Below are 21,674 nucleotides of genomic sequence, written 5' to 3' on the forward strand. Positions count from 1 at the left end.
TTAACTAAATGCTACATCTACCTAGCTAGCTAATTTGGGAGGAGACAACTTCAACTAGTGGAGGGGGGAGGAAAAAGAGAAAGGAGATGAATTAATGGAGGTGGTGTAGTTATAGCTAGGAGTAATGAAGAGAGAGAAAGGTAGGTAGAAGAGGGAGAGTAATGGGGGGAGAAGTATTGAGGAAGAAGAAGAGTGAGAGAGGGAGGATGTGGGAGGGTAGGGGAAAGGGAGGAGAGGAGATGGGGAGGGGGAGGTGGAAAAGGTGGTGGGTCCTGCGTCTTAGCAGTAGCGCGGGAGAGAAAGCGCACTGCTGCTAAGAGCGTAGCAACAGCGCGCTTTCCTGCCACGCGCTACTGCTAAACGGGCCAACCCTGTGCATATTTTCAAAATTAGCAGCAGCGAGGTGACAAAAAAGCGCGCTGCTACTATGGCATTAGCAGCAGCGTGCTCCCTGGCACCGCGCTACTGGTAAACTTATGTCGTTGTGTACTGTCGGTGGATTTTTGTAGCAGCGCGGTTTAAGCGTCACGCGCTACTGCTAAGTTTGCACCAGTAGCGAGCTTTCCGTAGCCGCGCTGCTACTACTTAGCAGCAGCGCCTGTTTTTATGCCGCGCTGCTGCTAAGATTCTGTGTATAAGGTTTTCCCTAGTAGTGTAGATGCTTATTCTCTTGCCACACATATTTGCATCACTTCCTCCCATTTGCATGCTTGTTCCCATGATGTCCTTGATTGTGCTCAACTTATATGCTTAAATGCCATGCCAAACTTCTTTGTCAAACCATATGCTTTGCATGATGACGACACTTGTTTGGTGACTCACCTCTTGAATGCTTGGTTTTGCTTTAATGCCAACCACATTTTTTTCCAAGTGCTTGTTATTATTGCTCCTTTTGAAGGAATTACAAGATGGTGCGACATTGGAGAGTGCCCATTTCAAGCTACAAGATGATGAATGCTTGGTAATCGTCAACTTCTACACGGCAACACAATCTCTTTCCCATGGTGATTTGGATTTTGATTTGAGGTCGGATCTTTCCCAAGGGGGGGGGATGATGTGGAGCATCCTATGGACACACTACTAGAAAAAGGCTAATTAGTGGCGCACCTGTTTTGTCCATTAATGGCCCACTACAGGTGCGCCACTATTATAACGCCATTAGTAACAAATAGTAATGGCGCACCTCTGGTGCGCCATTACTATGCCTATATGGCTTAGTAATGGCGCACCACATAAAAGTGTGCCATTACTAACAATTTTTTTCAATTTGTTTTCAGAATTTTTTCTTCAGATTTTTTCTTAATCCCGGGTCACTATGGCTTAATCTCAAGTCAAATCGCACTCTGTGGTCCTGGCAGTTACCCGGGAGGTCACAGCCTGTGTTCCAATTAATCAGATTATTTCCTGGGCATATCTTTTGATCCTCTGATTGCCTCCCTCGGGAAGCCAACCAGAGTCTCAGGGGCTACTATCTATACACAGGTGTATTTTGTGAATAAAACACAATCGAACATGTTCTAGTACAAACCTCAAAGCCTCTTAGCAGGCCCATGAAGGCCCCATTCAATCCGCTTTTCACGGACATGGCCTTTTCGACCACTGTGCCCATCAGGGTACGATGTTCCTCTGAGATGGACGCCTGCCGCAGCATGTTCGTCAATATATCCGACGCTTCTGGGTCTCCGGAAGCTGCTAAAGGAGTACGGCCTCCCTTTGAAGGAATCCGTTTATTCATATCCGGCTGTAGACCGGACTTCTCGGGACCTCCATTGTCGGTCTCCGGACCCTGGGCCACCGAAGTATCACCTTCGGGTAGTGTCTTCGTCATCCTTTGCACCACTTGTTGATCGGGGGAGACCCTCCGCGACTACACCTCGAAGTCGTCCGCCCTATTGGGCAAGGAGACCGGTGGAGGCATCTCACTTTCCATCATCTCCGGGAGAAGGTCCCCCGAGGAAGAGGATTGTTGGAGAAGACTGCGTGCCAAACTACAAAAACATATATTCTAGACGTTACAAGAAAGGAACGGGACATATTTAAAACACCCTTGTTCACTTACGATTTGGCCTGAGGCTTGTCCTCGTCATGGGACTGTGCGATGACGTCGTCCTCCAAGCCTGAGCCACCCGACAGAGGCATCTTGCTGTGTGAAGCCAGCCCCTCCCGGCAGCCAGACTGAGGACAGTCCAGATGGTCGTCGGCTTGACGAGTGGGCTGAACGTCTCGTCGTAGTCCACGCCAGCCTGCTATGTGAAGCCGCGAAGCACCCAGCGCGCCTTGTACCGGGCGAGAGAGCCGTCAGGATGGAACTTGTGCCAAAAAATCCACTTCCCTGTGACAACATTAGCACCTGCAGGACGGGACACCAAACTCCATGTGTTATTCTGCATCAGTGCGTTATATTCGTCGATCATAGCGTTCTACCAGTTTTCATCCCGGAGGGCAACACGGTAAGAGGAAGGGATGGGCCTAATGGAGGAGGAGGTAGAAGGGGAAGCAGCGAGGGCTTTAGGTTCAGCAAACCCGGTTTTGGCCCGCGTACGCATGTGATGGAGATTGGTGGTTGGTTGCACTGGCACGGCGCGTGGCGGGAGCGCAGGAGCAATGGGCGAACACGCGGGTGTTACGTGCATGTGAATGGGAGGGGCTGGGAGAGGGTGCATGCAGCGGCGGGGAGCCGGGGGAGTGGGATGTGCATGCGCATGGGATGGTGGATTCGGGGAATCTCGGGTTGCTGCATGGGGGGGGGGGCGAAGCGGGCGGGGTGGGGCACACCGATTGGGTGGGCTGATCTGCGGGCGCAGGCAGGTGCGGGAGTGGGCGCGGATTGGGGGAGAGGATCCTAAGGACCCGGCACGTGGGCGTGGGGATCGAGGCGAGGGGGATCCCGAGGAGGGCACGAGCGGATGCGGATTGGAGGGAACGATGATGCGAGGTTCGAGGAAGATTTGTGGCCCGAGATCTTCTGCGACCGGGCGACGGGCGGGCTGCGGTCTGTCGGGAGTAGGACGGTAGGGAAAAACGGATTCGTCAAACGTGACGTGACGGGAAATTATCACCATGCGAGTGTCTAAGTCCAGACACCGATAGCCCTTTGTGTTCCAAGGGATACCCGAGGAAGACCCAACGAGAAGAGCGAGGGGCAAGTTTGTGGGGGCTAGTGGCGATGGTGTTAGGGAAACAAAGACATCCAAAAACGCGCATGTGATCGTACGTGGGGTGTTTTCCGAGGAGACGGAAGTAAGGAGTCTCGGATGCAATGGCAGTGGAGGGTCGCGGTTGAGAATGTAGGTTGCGGTGTGGAGGGCCTCAACCCAGAAGGCGGGGGGTAGTGTGGCATGTATGAGAAGGACTTGAAGTATGTCATTGGTCGTACGGAGTAGGTGTTCGGCTTTCCCATTTTGCGGCGAGGTATAAGGGCATGAGAGGCGAAGGGAGGAACCATAGCGGGAGAAGAGGTCGCGTAGGGAAGTGGTGAGGAATTCGCGGCCATTGTCGCATTGCATGCGCTGGATGGGAACATGAAATTGCATGAGGACGTACGCGTGAAAATGATGGATTACTTCTACATGGTATCAGAGTAAGAGGTCTCGAGTTCAAGACCCGGCTGGCGCAATTAAAATTGCAACCCACTTTTGGTCCACGTTTAGGCCTGAGGGAGCCACGCGTGAGGGGGAGTGTTGACGTATAATGTGCTGCCTAGTATCTTTCATCAGACCGGTCTTTTGGTTGCATTGGCTAGAGCATGCACTTCTACATGGGAGCCGTGCCCACGGCCACGACCGCGCCCGTGGCCACGCTCGCGACCGCCGGTGTCGCAATCGGTGGCGGGAGGGGTGGTGTCGCCTTTGCCCCTGTCGGTGGAGGTGCCCGAGGATCCCGAGGACCCCAAGCCGGATCCGATGGTGAGGGCGGTGGTGGTGGCCTCCGGGAGGGCGTCGAGGTGAGCGCGCTCATTGGTGGAGATTTGCTCCATCAGCAGCCGGGAGCGCGCCTGCACGAACGTCGGGAAGGGTGTCTGCATGGGGAGCAGGGTCACCATGATCTGAAACTTGCGGTTGAGGCTGCAGATGAGCTGAAGGGTCAACGTACGGTCGGTGATGCGCTCGTCGACGTTGCCGAGGTCCGTTGCGAGGGACTTGAGACGCCGACAGTACTCGGCAATGGAGAGGTCCCCCTGGACCAGATTGCGGAATTTCACGCCGAGGATCACCGCGTGACCAGCTTCATTGTCGCGGAAGAGAAAATGCAGTTGCTGCCAAATGTCGAAGGCGGTGCTATTCGGCGTGGCGACCACGTCCAGGAGTTCGTCGGCAACGATGCCGTGGAACCACAGGACGATGATTAGGTCATCATTTCGCTACATGGCGCTTTAGAGAAGTGGCTCGGTGGCCACATCGAGATGGTGATGCACTGGATACTTGCAACAAACGACGTAAAAGATCTGGCACCATTTGGAGTAGTTACCCGATTCGAGTTAGAGCCGGTGGTGGGAGAAGTGGTTGATGGAGGGTGGCAGGCCAATCGCAGCGGTGGAGGAGCCGACGTCGGGCGCGTCGGGACGGAGGGCCAGGGCGCTGCTGGAACTGCCGGGCGCGAGCTGTTGAACGGGGACGCTCCCCGCCGTTCGGAGAGCAGCCGCGGTGGGCTGCGCGGGTGGCGCGGACGCCGGGGCCGAGGAAGTAGGGGCGGCCTCGGGCACGGCCTGTTTGCTACGGAGGACATCATGTGCGAGGAGAGCCGCGTGGGGCGCGGTCGGTCGAGAAGGGGTCGCCAGGGACACAGGCGGAGGAGCTGTGGCTAGAGGGAAGAGGGCGAAGGGGTTGCTCGCCGGCGTGTCGAGGTCGCCGCCGGAGCGCGTGCGGCTAAGGAATCGATGCATGGCGGAAGCGAGGGGATAGGATTGGATGAGCGTCTGATACCAAGCTAGGTTTAGTAACTCTCACACTCTGTATTCCTTGGCCTCGAGGGCTTATATGGTGTTACAAATGAGAAGTACAGAGGGGGAGGGAGAGAGTACAATGGCAGCCCTGTATGGCAGGGCGTGCGGGGCGCAGCAGGCGCATGACCTACTCTAGTCAGTTGGAGACGTGGGGGAGTGGAAGAGGAGGCCGTTAGACTAGCCACAATGGGTAGTAACATAGAGCAGTAATATGTTCATGTTACTATATCTATAGTGGGGAGTAACATATGTGTGGTAAAATGCAATACTTTATTTATTATGCTATAGACTTATCTTGTTTTGATATAACTCATACTAGTAGTAACTAGCTATGTTACTACATGGCTCTCTTTCTTCATTTATTGCTTGTCACATCATCTATTTTATCTAGATATGTGTGATGTTACTACCTATGTTACTCTCACTATTGGTAGTCTTAGCCACCAGAGGGGCGACCTGGAGTGCTGTCGAACAGATATATCTTTACTTGGTCAAATTTCTCTCGCAGTAGCTGAGAATTTGCAGGATGAGGCGACGACATTAATGGACCTGCCTAACCAAAGGGGAGAGATATGACGATCTTAGTAAGAGAGTTAGCATCATCTTGCTAAAAGTTTTATCATGAATAGTTCATGGCATAAATCTAATTATGTCGGTTGCCTTTCCTGCCTAGGTCATGACACCAAACATCACCTGCCCCCCCTTTTTTTGAGTAAATAGTGCATCCAGTGACTAGGTTGGGAGGCCACTCATAAACTGATTGATTTGTCAGAGGTGTGCATTTGTAGGTTTGATAAAAAACAGATCAAAATATTTCCATCAGGCGAATAAAATGCTTATATAAAAAGCTTTTGTTACAAAGAACCAACTCAGATAATAATCATTTCTTGTATATTTGTGCATGTTGTCTATATATGTCGGAGCTGGTTTTTGGAACCTGGTGTTCGGTGTGCCTAGTTTCTAAAATGTAGCAAAAATCATATTTCTAGTTCTAAATTTAAGAAGAACAAATAACAATCATATGTTTTTTTGATGAAATAGCCCCCCCTTCCCCGCTTTGTATTACAAAGCAAACATCACCGATACAATCAGATAGGTGCCGGAGCGGAAGCAACATAGGCACACCTAAAAGAAACAAAAGAGAAAAAGAAAAGAAACAAATGCCGACACTGGCGGATCAACAAAAATGAAGAAGCTTCACGACCGCCGCACCCATCGGGGATCCTTCACTAAGCTCCTATACTCTGAAGCGCCGGTACCAATCAACACTCCAAGAAGGGACGCGATGATGACGACACTGCTGCCAAGGGTTTCCCCCGATACGCGACGAGGATAGAGGAAGGGTACCCCCGACGCCCTCCAGGAAGGTCCGGCGGCACCCTCACGCACCATCGCGTCGGTGTCGGCTCGGCCGACAGGGATTTCTCCCGATCCCAACCTTCACCTCGGGCGCTCCGGGTCACACCACCAAACAAACCACCACTCTGCGCCAAAACGGTCTTGAAGCTTCCGCATCGTCTCACCACGACACCGCGAAAGGGGCCTGCTCAATGAAGAAGAGGAGCCGGGACTCGGAACAACAACATCGTTGGCACACGGGAGGGCCCAACCTCCACCGTCAACGACAGTAACCGACCGGACGCAACAGCAGGAGCATACAAGGCCTGTAGGCCCACAGGCCCGGCCGGGTCCGCAAATGCCCGTAAATCTCTTGCCATCACGCTGCAGAAGGCATGCCGTCGGCGCCACCACCACGAGTCCAAGCTCCTCCTCCTCTGCTCCACGCAGACGTCGAAGCCATGCCAATGGCCGGCCCGCTAGGACCCAGATGGGACTGGGAGGGGACACATCTGGGCCGGGGGCATGTTGCCGGCCACCGCACGTCACCACGCCGTCCCGTTGCCAAGGGGCAGCACCACCACCTCGCCCGCCGCTGGTGACCGCCGCCGGGTCGCCGCCTAGCCGAGCAGCACCGCCGCCGTCCCCTGCCTCGGGAAGGGGAGCCATGCGCGCGGGGGCAGGAGGTCTCGCCGCCGCCAACACCACCCAAGCCAGCGCCGGGGGCGTCCGCCGGCGGTGGCGGGGATGAGCTGGAGGACGGGGACGGCCGAGAGGGAGAGCAGGGGTACGCCGTCCCGGCCACCTCCCGAGGAGGCGGCGCAGGGGCAAGACCGGGAGGGGGGAGGAGGAGGGGGGCGCGGGAGGGGCCGGGGTGCCCGCGCCCGGCGGCCGGAGAGAATCCCTAGCGGAGAGCCGCGAGGGCTGGAGCTGCGGGGCATCTCATATGTTTTTTTAGAGAATAAGACGCCTCATCAATTTCCATTAAACAGCCGACTAATCAGATTTACAAGATTTTCGAACCAAAAGGAAGCTAAAACAAGGCATGCAAGAAAATAGAGCTAACAATATATTTGCCACCGGACTTATCATGAATAATGTTAGCACTAATTTTGATTCAATGTATCCGCATATTTAGTTTTGCTATTTGCATGTAGTCGTAGATGGTTTAGGGAGTAGCTAGCCGGCAAGGTTTCAGTGGAGGCGCGCGAAGGACGCGAGATGCCGGACTGCCGTGCGATACGGCGAGCACGGCGAGATGCCGATGACAGTGTGAAGCTGCAGTTCTGCGCGAGACGACAAGGTCGTGCGATACGGCGATGTTGTGTGAAGCAACAAGACGCGTGATGGAGTCTGACGGCCGGCTGGAAGAATAGCTAAAGCTGAGAAGATTCGGTGAGTTTGTTAGTGCATGCGATATACTAGCTAGCCTCCTGCGTGGGTTTGCACGATGGCCGGTCTTGTGTATATCCTGGAGCGATTTCAGGGGATAGAGACAGAGTCATGTGGTTAGTCTGTTAGTGGTGCGTGCGTGCGTGCATGGTGTGTGGTGACCGAGAGTGCTGACTAGCCAGGACGTGCGTAAGGCTCTCCTATGTATAAATAGTTCCATCGAGTAATGAGAATTAAAGGCCGTGAGGGCTGGTGAGAAAATGTAGCCATTGTGTTAACCAAGGAGAGAGCCTCCCGGCAAAGCTAGCAGCAGGTTTCTTCCTTGGCGTGTGTGTGTGTTTCCTGAGAGTTTCTTTCATGGGTGTGTGTTTGAGAGAAACCACAAAAAGAAGAGTAGTCAGAGGTAGAAGAAGGAGCGGCGCTGCAAGGAGAGGCAGCGCCAACAAATAATACTATGCACAAGATACAATTATACATTTAACGATGTGTGTTAACAACTTAACATACATACGATTAAAAAAATCATGGTTAGAAATGTAATGGAATATCATGAGTCATCCGAGTGATATGAAAAAAAGAAAGAAAAATATTAGATTGCTTAGAGACGTTAGAGTCTAACACTATAAGATGGAGAAGTAGTTATCGGATGGGGTCAATGAGGAAGAAATCAAGGCGTGTCATTCCATGCATGAATGCACCTTGCTAGCACAGCTATTATATACTCTCCCCGCCTCGAATTACTTGTCGTCTGATTTTAGGCACGGCCTTTCTTGACTAGGCTCAACTTGTGTGATTTGTTAGAGTACAAAATGCATCTAATGATATTAATCCGGGTGGCCACTCATAAATGATTAATTTCTTGGAGGTATGTGTTGGTAGTCTTGATACAGAAAAGATGTTTCCATCAAACAAATAAAAAACTTCTAGGCCTCAAAACCTAAGCCATCTCCACCGTCGGCCATAGGCCCCCGTCCTATCATCCTTCCCTTGCCGCCATCGGTCGGCACCATGCTGACAAAGCACCGAGTGGCGGTAGTTAGCGATGGCGTGTCCCTCCCCCCCCCCCCCCCCCCCCCCCCCCCCCCCAACTCCCCCATCTATGTGGGTTACTCTAGACCCCAGCAGTGGTGCCACTGCTAGCCCATGCTGTCGGAGGTGGGCCAGTTGCTTGAGGAGGTATGCCATGACTAATGGGGCCGTGTTCCACCTCACTTGTGTCTGTGGATCAGGGAACTTTGACCGAAGTTGACGCTTCCCCAAATCAAGGGCAGCATCATGGTCATTGACCTATGAGGGGTGATTGCGGCATGCAAGGTATGGCCGCACTCCACTACTCGTGGGTGAGGCTCCTCCGATGGTGAGCTCCTCCATGCACCAACCTGGTGTGGTCATACGGGCTCACTAGCAGTCTTGGGCTCGACCGGATCTTGTTGTGGTTGTGGGCTTGGGTCGGGCCAAGCCTTGCTAGGGTTTGATGTCCTCCAACGATGATCTTGGACCGGCATGTTGGTGGAGGTGCGCAGGGCTGGAGTGTCGGACGCCGGGGCGGCGGCCTTAGATGGTAGGTTGCACGTTAGCTCTCCATTGAGTAGCATGTCGGTGTTTCTTGGCCATGGGGGTGGCAAGGTGCATTGTGGCTAGTAGTCTTGGTGAAGTTGTCACCGTTGGTGGTGGCGAAGGGCTTATCCTGATCTTAGAGTTCTCGACCTATTGTGGTGGTTCTGGTGGCCTGATTCCCCCTTGGCAAGGTGTCTGGGAGGGTCTGAGTGAAAGCTCGGAGCCTCAACGCCCGTGGCCGTGATGCTTGCGGGTGTCATGTCCCTCTTGGGTGCATCGCCATGGTTCTCTCCTCCCTGGTAGTTCAGGATGAATACGCTTGTCCGCCCCGACAGACATGGTGGTAGTGGCGCATTGCGTTGTGACCCTCGTGGGGGTGTCGCCGGTGAGTGACTATCTTTCATCGCGGCTGCGTGTTCAAAATGGTGGGGGAGATCCAATCGACCCTACCTCAACTCCAGTAACTCGTTATATCATTTGCACGTATCTTTTACACACGACGGCGTCCTCCCTTCGTCCTGCCTGCTTGCCGATGTGGATGTCACTTCTTGATTCAGAGCAAGAGGGCAGAGGGTCCTCTCCAGCGGTAGTTGGGCTGTGACGGTACAACAAAGCCGAGTGGTTTCTCCTAGGTGGCGTGTGGTATGATGTTAGTGGCGGTCCTGGTTGGGTAGGTGGTCCGGCCTCTCCTGTGCTTCTTCTCGGCGGCATGCTCGAGGCATCTAGTTGTGCACTTTCTGTGCTTGTTAGCATGTTTGGCTTGTTTTGCTATGCTTTTCTTTGATCATCTTGTATGAGGATTTACTCTACACCATGTATCGTTTGGCTATGTAGCTTCATTTATAAAGCGAGCAAAATTTTGTTTCAAGATAAAATGATTGTATCAGCAGCTTGTTACGAAGAAACAATTCAAATAATAATCATATTTGGTGGTTCAGTAATAATCGCTTCTTTTGTATATTTATGCATGTTTACCATATATGTTGGAGCTGATTTTGGATCCTGGTCCCCGGTGTGCCCAATTTCTAAAACTTAGCAAAAATCATATAGTACTTAACATAAGACAAAAAAATAACGGTCATATGTTTCTTGATACAACAAGCCACCTCATCGATTTCCATTAAATAAACCGTCAATCAAACATACAAGTGTTTTGAACCAAAAGGAAGCTAAAACAAAACATGCTGGAAAATCAAGCTAACAACAACTAAAGCAAGTTAGATAGCAAAGGGACCATAACTTACTTATTACATGCACCAGAAAGTGAGATACCTCAACAACAACTCCAGGAAGCAACTTTTGCAAAATCCAACATTCACATATCAATCCTGAGCACAACCGGGTTCCAACCATGGCATACTTCACATGTATTGCAAGATAATCCTTCGGACGTACGGCATCTTCGCCTACTCCACGAGCTCAAGTCCACTACTCCCTCTTTCTACTACGACGTCGACATCATCGAGGAGATTCCATTCTTTGGGACTATTGACCTCGATGAATACCTCAACTGGGAGTGCAAGATGGACGACTACCTCAAGCTACATCAAGTACCCTTCGACGATCAAGTGAAGTGCACCACAAGTACCTTCCACGACTATGCATTGACATGGTGGCTTCATAGACCTTCAACAAGCTTCACCATGACGTGGCCCACGATGCGGCAAGAATTTGTGCCTTCCACCTACACGGAACATCTTCAACGCCAATTGGAGAACATCATACAAGGATCCAAGTCCCTTGACGAGTACTTCAAGAATACGAAGGAAGCCTTGCGACGTGCCGGCGTGGACGACCCCATTTGGGTGAAGTTCTACTTCATGATGGGATTGAACAACGCCATCTCCAAGACTATCTTCCTTGAGAACTACAAGTCCCTCGACGACAACTACATTGGTGCTCTCAAGGCGGAGCAAGAACTCATGAAGCTAAAGTCTACTCGACCCCGAGCTCACTTCGCAATGACCATGCTACATGACAGCGAGAGTGATGATGTGCCATCTTCGGCCTTCATCCATGACGAGAGCGATGATGTGCCATCTTCGGCCTTCATCCACGATGAGAGTGGTGATGTGCCATCTTCGGCCTTCAACCACGGCGATGACTACGAGACGGTTGAGCATGGGATTTTCCCTTCGACCACGGTGACGTATGATGACTTGAGTGACTTTTGCCACCATATTGAGAGAGAGCGTGACTTCACCACTAGCCCCATATATGATGAGTTGCCCCAATTCCCATGTGAGGAGAGCCACCACCCCCACCACTTGAGTGAGATGAGTGACTCCACCATATGTGACATTGAGTGCACCTACCTTGAGGGAGTGAGTGAACCACCACATAGAGAGAGTGAGGTAGTTGATGAGGCATATGAGGCCATTTTGCTTTCTAACAACTTAACGTCTCCCTCTATTGTGTCTTCTTGTTTGGTGCTAGGTCCCATATATGATGACGCGCCGATCCTCGACGACTCCGTCCTTCCTTTGGACATGACGATGGCCATGGTGGACTATGATGCACCCCCACATGGTTCCATCAAGATGAAGATGATGACCACCATTTGGTCTTTCCCACCTCACGTACATCACATGACTGGAATGAGAAAGGTAACGTAGGTGAAGGTGATGCTCTTGTCCCACTAGTGGACGTTCTTGACATTGATTGCTTGCATGGTGTTGATCCCCCTATTGCCATGATTCATGCTAGTATGATTTCCCCATGCGATGATTTACCCATTTATGATGAGTTTGATGATTGCCATGTGGAGTCTATTAGTTGTGATGCCATGTTGCATAGGATCACTTGTGATAATTCTCTTGGTCACATCATGTTTGCCAATCCGCTTGACTTGTCATATGCTATGCATGAGATCCATCATATGTCTTATTTGCAATCTCATCGTAGTGACTATGCATATGCCATTAAAATAAACCCAATTTGCACATATGGCATAGATGACAAGCCTATGGTTATTGGCATTTGTTTCTCATGTGATGATATTGACATGCTTCCTTTGCATCATTTATCTCATATTCCATGCCATAGCCACCTAGCTTCGGATATGCATTGTTTTGGATTTCGTCCATTTTCTCCATATGATGTTTCCAATATTGCTCATGAGGAGACCCCCATAGTTTCCTCATACATTTTAGGATATTTTGATTCATCCCATTCATTGCATGATCCCAATACTTGTGTGCACAATATGCATTCCATGAATGATCTACCATATAATTGCATACTTGATTTGCGTCCTCATCATGTCATACATAACAACTATTCTTTCACGATGGAGACATGTTCTTATACCATGCATCAAATTTCTTTAAGCGATGCTTATCTTGTGCTAACTCACACATGCACATATCACATCATGATGGATGATGTGTACATTTACCATGCACACACGTTCTTTCATTTTTGTCTCTTTTGTGTTGGGTACCCATGAACACTCGTCAACCTCACAATCCCATGAGTTGACGAAACGAGCTCTAGAGAGCAATGATGACTTGGGATTCCATGGATTGTCCTTACCACCGTTCCCCTTGCGCAACGACTTCACACATCTCTTCTACATGCCCCTCACATGGTTATGGGTTATTTACCACCTCTCACTTTATTCCCATATTGCCATTTCACTTTGCATGATATGCTCTTTCCTATGCCTGTGCCATGCATTTGTGACCCATGCTTTGAATTACACATGATGCTTGATTCTAGTACTTTTATGTGTATTTGCAAGCTTGGTGGAGATATCACTTGTTATTACCATGTTTGCTTTGTGCCCCATGCCTATAATGATACTATGATCTTGCTTTGTGTTCGTGCTTGCGATATGTCATGCGCATTGCCTATGCCTATGATTTGCTCACATGACATGATTGCCATGATTTCCTCTAGTATGTTTCATCTTCGCACTACTAGCTTGCATGACTTGTTTACTATGATTGCTTTCCATGTTGCATCCAATTCTTGGATTACTTGCTCCTATCATATCTTTGGTCGCAACAATGTCACTTATTCACATACGCCATCTCCCATTGCTTGTCACATGATTGACTTGATTGCCTCACTCATGATGAACAATTGCTCTTTCCATTGTGTTGAGTGCCACACGATTTTCGCTACACCCCATGCACATTATGCTTGGATTGTCTTGCATTTGACCCGTGTGTTTAGATCCTTCATTTCCTTTGGTGTTGTGAATGATTCCTATGCCTACCATCGCCCTTTTGTTGAGCACATTGCGCACTCTTGCTACGACCATGAGGTAGATGCTTATTCTCTTAACACACATATTTGCATCACTTCCTCCCATTTGCATGCTTGTTCCCATGATGTCCTTGATTGTGCTCAACTTATATGCTTAAATGCCATGCCACACTTCTTTGTCAAACCATATGCTTTGCATGATGACGACACTTGTTTGGTGACTCACCTCTTGAATGCTTGGTTTTGCTTTAATGCCAACCACATTTTTTTCCAAGTGCTTGTTATTATTGCTCCTTTTGAAGGAATTACAAGATGGTGCGACATTGGAGAGTGCCCATTTCAAGCTACAAGATGATGAATGCTTGGTGATCGTCAACTTCTACACGGCAACACAATCTCTTTCCCATGGTGATTTGGATTTCGATCCGAGGTTGGATCTTTCCCAGGGGGGGGGGGGATGATGCGGAGCATCCTATGGACACACTACTAGAGAAAGGCTAATTAGTGGCGCAGCTGTTTTGGCCATTAATGGCGCACTACAGGTGCGCCACTATTATCACGCCATAAGTAACAAATAGTAATGGCGCACCTCTGGTGCACCATTACTGTGCCTATCTGGCTTAGTAATGGCGCACCACATAAAAGTGCGCCATTACTAACAATTTTTTTTCAATTTTTTTTTCAGAATTTTTTTCTTAATCTCGGATCACTATGGCTTAATCTCAAGTCAAATCGCACTCTGTGGTCCGGGCAGTTACCGGGGAGGTCACAGTCTGTGTTCCAATTAATCAGATTATTTCCTAGGCATATCTTTTGATCCTCTGATCGCCTCCCTCGGGAAGCCAACCAGAGTCTCAGGGGCTACTATCTATACACAGGTGTATTTTTGTGAATAAAACACAATCGAACATGTTCTAGTACAAACCTCGAAGCCTCTTAGCAGGCCCATGAAGGCCCCATTCAATCCGCTTTTCACGGATAAGACCTTTTCAACCACTGTGCCAATCAGGGTACGATGTTCCTCTAAGACAGACGCCTGCCGCGGCATGTTTGTCAATATATCCGACGCTTCTGGGTCTCCGGAAGCTGCTAAAGGAGTACGGCCTCCCTTTGAAGGAATCCGTTTATTCGTATCCGGCTGTAGACCGGACTGCTCGGGACCTCCATTGTTGGTCTTCGGACCCTGGACCACCGAAGTATCACCTTCGGGTAGTGTCTTCGTCATCCTTTGCACCACTTGATCGGGGGAGACCCACCGCGACTACACCTCGAAGTCGTCCGCCCTATTGGGCAAGGAGACCGGTGGAGGCGTCTCGCTTTCCATCATCTCCGGGAGAAGGTCCTCCAAGGAAGAGGATTGTTGGAGAAGACTGCGTGCCGAACTACAAAAACATATATTCTAGACGTTACAAGAAAGGAACGGGACATATTTGAAACACCCTTGTTCACTTACGATTTGGCCTGAGGTTTGTCCTCGTCATGGGACTGCGCGATGACGTCGTCCTCCAAGCCCGAGCCACCTGACAGAGGCATCTTGCCTCGCTTAGGAGCCTTTTCCACCCAATTTTCGGAGGAGGCCCTTCTCTTTCCATGGCGGGAAGAGATGTTGACTTCCCCTTCATTTTTATCTTCGAACGATGGAATCTTGATTCCCCCGGACATAATGTCTGATATACTTTCGGGATGGAGGCCATCTTTGGTCCTCCCACTCTCCGCCTTGCTCTCCCTCACAGGCATCTGGTATGGAGCCGGGGCCAGCATCCTTGTTAATACGGGACCCACTGAGCCTTCGGGAAGGGGGGCCGAACACCTAATTAGTTCCGCTTTCTTTATCCAGCCCTGGAAGAAGATAGTTTGCTCAATAATGTATTACGGCATACTTACATACAAAGTGTTCGAAAGTCAAGTGCTTACCGGGGTGTCTAGACGGTTGCAGTCGAGGCCGGTGTCCACAGTGGTGTCCGGCCAATGTTTTCGTTTCCCAAAAAACAACTTCCACATCCCTTTGTGCGTAATGTGAAGAAGTGTTGGAGGGTTCGTGGTCCTTCTGGATTAAACTACCACATGCGGAGAGGCCTACGTTGGCATGGCAGAGCTCGGCGGACTAGCATTACTTGAACCACGTCGACAAGATCGATGTCCTTCTCAAGGAGGGTTCGGATGCGGCTCTGTAGAGTCTGCACTTCATCAACTGATCTCCAGTCCAACCCCTTATTGATCCATGATGCAAGCTGTAATGGAGGGTCGGAATGAAATGCAGGTATAGCTGCCCACTTGGTACTACGGGGTTCCGTGATGTAAAACCACTCTCTCTGCCATTGGTTGGAAGTTTTGGTGAAAGAGCCTTTTGGCCAGAGAGTGTTGGTAAGCTTGCTTACTACAGCACTGCCACACTCCGCCTGTTCCCCGTCGACTACCTTCGGCTTCACACTAAAGGTCTTGAGCCATAGGCCAAAGTGTGGGGGGATTCGGAGGAAGGCCTCACACGTGATGATAAATGCTGAGACGTGGAGGAGAGAATCCGGAGGTAGATGGTGAAAATCTAGTCCGTAATAAAACATTAGCCCCTGGACAAAGGGGTGGAGAGCGAACCCTAGCCCTCGAAGGAAGTGAGAGACGAATATGACCCTCTCGCCTGATCTGGGGGTTGGAATAACCTGTCCTTAAGCAGGAAGCCTGTGGGGGATCTCTGCGGTCAGGTATCTGGCCGCCCGAAGCTTTGCGATATCCTCCTCTGTAATGGAGGAAGCCATCTATCGACCCTGAGGGCTGGGCCCGGACATGATGGGGAAGCTTGGAGCAATGAAGTCGAACCTTGGGTGCTAGAACTTGAGGTTGGATAGGCTGAGGAGAGGTTTGGTGTAAAAAGACAGCCCTTCATTCCTTTATAAAGGCACCGGGTATTGAACGCCTCCTCCTGAGCCTGAAGACTTGCCTATTCCTAAGGAATCTTTCCAACAGAACGGTTGGGTTACCCACACTCGTATTGATGAGAATCCCGCAATAAGGGGACACGATCTCTGCTTCGACAGGACGTGCCAATAACAACAACGCCTCGAAACGTGGAACGGCGGGATAGGAAACGGTTCGAAATAAATAACCGGGTGAGCGTGATGTCACATTATAAAAATTATCAGCAGATTGGACTCGTAAAATACTATACTCTACGGCTGTGGTACTTGTGTTGCAGGTCCGGTCACTGTCGTTTCGTACGAAGACTATCCTGAAGTATTCGGAAAGGGGAGCCCGCCTTGCAATGCCGAAGACAATCTGCGTGCCGGACACCTCGTTATTGAAGCCTGGTTCAGGGGCTACTGAGGGAGTCATGGACTAAGAGGTCCTCGAGCGTCGTCCGGCCTGTTGGACATGGGTCGGACTAATGGGCTGTGAAGAAACAAGACCGAAGACTCTCTCCTGTGTCCGGATGGACTCTCCTTGGCATGGAAGGCAAGCTTGGCGACCCAATATGAAGATTCCTTTCTCTGTAACCGACCTTGCACAACCCTAGTCCCCTCCAATGTCTATATAAACCGGAGGGCTAGTCCGGATAGAGGCTCAATGATTACCATAGTCATACATGCTAGGTTTTAGGGTTTAGCCATCTCGATCTCGTGGTAGATCAACTCTTGTAATACTCATATTCATCAAGATCAATCAAGCAGGAAGTAGGGTATTACCTCCATAGAGAGGGCCCGAACCTGGGTAAACATCGTGTCCCCTGTCTCCCCCTGTCTCCTGTTACCATCGACCTTAGACGCACAGTTTGGGACCCCCTACCCGAGATCCGCCGGTTTTGACACCGACACTCACTGCCTCTTGGCAAGGTGGTCGGGCGAAGCCCTACCGTCGCTGGCGGCGGTGAGGCCTCTGGCTCTTCTTGCTCGTGTGGGGTTGGTGAGGGTTGGCGACCAGAGCCAGAACATGGTCTGTGTGTGTGTGTGGGGGGGTGCCGCGGCAATACAGTGGGCGAACACGGTGCTCCGGCGCCCTGCTGCCCACTTGCCCGATGGTTTGGTGGATGGGCGTGTCTGGGTGCTGGCGACAGTGGTGATCTAGGCTTCCAGATCTTGATCCAGACGATGCAGGTTGCGGGTGGCTGCCCTCGCCATGGCCTCGGCTGGTGGTAGTGGAGGCGTAGCAGCGATGGGATAGAGGGCAGGTTGGTCACCTCCAGTAGCTCTTACGGCGAACAACGACGAGCTCAAAGGTGGGCATCCCTCGGTGAGCAGTTTTGGTCGATGGCGGTGTTTCATGGGGTTGTCCTTGCCAGTGGTCAGGTGTCATTGGTGGTATCGCGTGGAGCTACATCAACCGCCGAGGTGGGGTAGCACATGGGTTGCTCGGTGTTGAGGTTGGCGAGAGGGATGGCGGCGCCGACATGGTCGGGCCACCCATCACCGGCACAAGGGTGTACTAGACGTGGATGCTTCCTCTCCCCTTCCTCCTGCTTTCTATGCCTCAGCGCGCTGCCATAGCTCCGGCATTGTTCTAGGCGGGACATACTCTTCGGCCCCGTCGGTTGGGGGCTGCCTTTGGACCAAAGCCAAACACTTTGGCTGGTCTTGGAGGGGTTTGGATGCAGGGCAGCGGCCCTGGCGGCGGGAGGCGCGACATTCGTAGGCGGAGCATGCGTCTCAGGTGCGGGCGGGCAACCATGGCCACATGGGTGGCTAGGTTGCGGGTGTTTAGTGGAGCTAGGGTGTGACAGAGGTGTGTAAACGCTAGGGTGCACCACTTGCCCAATCCGTGTCCTGGCCGATGGTGACATCATTGATATGTTGACGTTGTACCCTTCCTGTAGGCTCCATCGCCGTGTTCCGACTCCTTTCATCATGCTTCAGATGAAAACTTGATCTACATGTGGTCGTACCCTTCTGGGAGACACCATTTTGGAGCCCTGGCTTCATCGTTGTCCGTATCACCTCTTCGTTGTGGTTCATGGTGGAGGTCTCCGTCTGCTCCAAACGGTCTTCTTTGCATATCTGTAGTTAGCTTGGTAGTCGGTGGGGTGGTGTGTCAGTGCCCGACACCTTTGTATTTTGTCTTGCGTGTGTGTTGTGTGCGGTGGTGACGAGTGTTTATATCGGCCTACTCGGTTGTAACGCGGTGATGGTTGCTTTATAATATAAAGCGGGGAAAACCCCTTTTTCGTCATAACCAATGGTAGACATCATAGTGCCGCACATGTATAGCACACAAGCACTATATATGTAGAATTTCCTGAGGTGTTCAACCAAACCAGCAAACCTACATTAAATTACTAGATAATCGTTTATTGTATTGGAGAAGAGGAAAAGAACCCTGAATTTCCATTTGTTATGGGAAATACGACGCATAATAACCAAAATAGCATACGACATCATATCAGAGTGATGAAAAAAGATATTGTTGATTATTCATAACATTGAAATACATTGGTGGCTTACAGACACACAGCGGCATGACATACTATCCATTTATTTTATAGATAGGGATGCTCGAGAAATTCAACCAAATATTTGGTTTATGCACTAATCTTCTGTGTAATCAACAAATGACTGACTTAGTTGTGGTTGTTCTCCCAAAATTGAGCCTGGAGATAGTCTATTGTATTCTTTTCCACCTGAAATGCCTTGGCAAGAACATCATCTGAAATTGGTGGGTCTGACCCAAACACTGCATTGGCAATTGTGATAGCCCCTGGGTTCTGGCTGCTAAGCGCGGCAATTGCAACAGCGGGCTGGTGGGGGTTGGGGTTGAATTGGAAGTGGATGAGCCCCACGGGGAAGACAAACACATCACCTTTGTTGAGCACCTTGGAGAAGAACTTGTTTCTGTTGGGGGCGGGCTGGTTGGATGTGACAAAGCCAACATACAATGTCCCCTCGAGCACCGTGAGGATCTCAGTGGCGCGAGGGTGCGTATGTGGTGGGTTCTGACCCAAGGGAGCATAGTCGATGCGTGCAATTGAGATGCCGAGGGTGTTGAGTCCAGCAATCTGCATGACGTTGATCAAAGTGACGTTGGATCCAACCTTGTTGGTCACCCTAGGCTTGTCGAGGTTGGCTGCCTTGAAGAAGTCGTCTGCGTTAACTTCCATCGGGTTCTTGCAAACAAATCCATTGACACGCACTGGTGCATAGAGGAGATGTAACATGTAAACTCAGATCTTAGCAAGCTGTTTCGACTTGAATATAATTTCTAGAAATTCATTTGGTGAAAACATGATGAGAAACCACATAGTACCTGGCGAATGCATGTCGGCGACACAAAAGTCCTGGAGTGGGCCAGGATCGGAGGCAATGGCCTGCCATGAGACCAAGGCAAGAAGAGCAGCAAGGAGAAGGATGGAAGAGGAGGTTGCCATTAGAGTTTAGTATCGTTGGCTCTTCTTTTCTCTTGTGTTCCTGTTTGTGTTTGTGGCCTGAGTGATGCTTTGAACATGCAGGGTGTGTATGTGTTTATATAGGCGCAATGAGCCGTGTGCGAAACTCGGGAGCAATAGACATAGTCAGGTGGAACCGACCAACAGATTGAAATGGTCTCTGGCTGCTGATTAAACTATTTTGCATAAACTTTACAAGTTCCCCTTTACACGTTTTCCCTTCAATGAAGCCATGTAGCGTATACAATTACAGATAGATAAAGCAACTCTATGTGATGTAAGACTCAGTAGTAACTTTATTGTTTCTCCATCTCACCCGAGTCTCCACAATGCATGCATGGCTAATTCCAGGAAAGTTCACCACCCGTCACCATTATTATTTAAGGAAAACATTTATAAACAAGAAACATCCGGCAAGATAAACTAATGAATTTCACTAGTTTAATTAGGTATCTAAGTATCCTGCGTTTCTATCATACTATCATATACCTGGTCATAGTCTGAACTGGTGCGCGCAAAATCAGTCAAAGAGCAGTTGAGAAAAGCCAAGTCATGTAAGGCAACAATCGTTTTCTAGCTCAAGGCGGACATGCACAGACAAAGTCACCTACTAATGCGTGGGTTTCATGGGTGCAAGACTTCTAAAGACATATAGAGTGACTACTACTCATGTACTTTCCGCAAGTTGGTATAGAATGTGTAAAATCAAGCTTTTCAAAGATTTGTCGTGAAGCCCACATAACAATGCACCTGCTATTTTGTAGCAGCCCTTGCTTTCATCACTTCAATCAGATATTTACTTAGTCAAATTTCTCTCGCAGTGGTTGAGTATTTGCAGGAAGAAGCAACGACATTAGTGGACGTGCCTATCTAACCAAACGGAGAGCTATGACAGTACATCCAACGACTAGGCCAGGCGCCACACGATCATAAACCGATTAATTTCTTGGAGATGTGCGTTTAAGTTTCCATACAGACAAGACATTTCCATGATACAAATAAAATGCTGCTATCACAAACTTGTTACAAGGAAATGCAGAGTTTCGTAGTCGGCTTCCTGCAGCGCGACCACAGCAAAGTCGACGGCACCCGGCGCCGGCTGCGACATAGGTCGCACGACCTCCACCTTGGAGCATGTAGTCGCAGCCGCAACCATCACCTGCTCCTTCTCCTACATCATGAACAATTTATGATTTTTCAAATAAAATTCAAAACTCACAACTTTTGTAGTCCCGGATTAATTTGAAGAAGGAAACACAGAAACAGAAATAAGAAAAGAAAAAACGCCCGACCCATGAACGTGTGCGGGGTGGAGGAGGCACTCTCGCTGTTAAGAAAAAAAGTAGGGGAAAACAGCGAGAGAATCCCTAGGAAGCTGTGTCTATTTTTTTTTGGGTCTCAACACTGTATAGAACATGGAAACCAATTTTTTAGGCGACTCACATGTACTAGATAAAATCATAAAACAACCTCTACATATCCTAAAAGCCCTCTATGTAAGCATGTCAGTTCCGTTAGTTATTTACACATCTGTTTGAATTTTTGTGAATATTTTCTAAAATTTACATTTTCAAATTCCTGAATATGTTTTGTGTACATGATCATTTTCCTAAAATCATGAGTATTTTTTTGCGAACATTTTTTCGAAATCATGATTTTTTATAATATGCAAACATTTCTAAAATACTGGACACTTATGATTTTCAAACATTTTTGAATTCATGAAAATTTCATGATTTCTCAAAAGCAATGCATAAAGTTTTTTTAAATATTGGACATTTTATGATTTTCTAAACATTTTTGAATTCATGAACATTTTATGATTTTTCAAATAAAATTCAAAACTCACAACTTTTGAACTCCCGAATT

At 49.6% G+C, this 21,674-nt stretch overlaps 1 protein-coding gene across 1 annotated transcript; it reads right to left on the minus strand.

Annotated features, from left to right (window-relative positions):
• Positions 1-18,811: 18,811 nt before the first annotated feature.
• Positions 18,812-19,853, minus strand: LOC125506505 (germin-like protein 8-5). The gene is made up of 2 exons (XM_048671309.1): positions 19,667-19,853; positions 18,812-19,552 (listed from the first exon to the last, which is right to left on the minus strand). The coding sequence occupies exons 1-2, from the start codon at positions 19,785-19,787 to the stop codon at positions 18,984-18,986; spliced, it is 690 nt and encodes a 229-aa protein (XP_048527266.1). The 5' UTR covers positions 19,788-19,853; the 3' UTR covers positions 18,812-18,983.
• Between the last annotated feature and the right edge of the window lie 1,821 nt (positions 19,854-21,674).

Source organism: Triticum urartu, chromosome 5 (genome assembly GCF_003073215.2).
Source record: "Triticum urartu cultivar G1812 chromosome 5, Tu2.1, whole genome shotgun sequence".
Classification (NCBI taxonomy): Eukaryota; Viridiplantae; Streptophyta; class Magnoliopsida; order Poales; family Poaceae; genus Triticum; species Triticum urartu.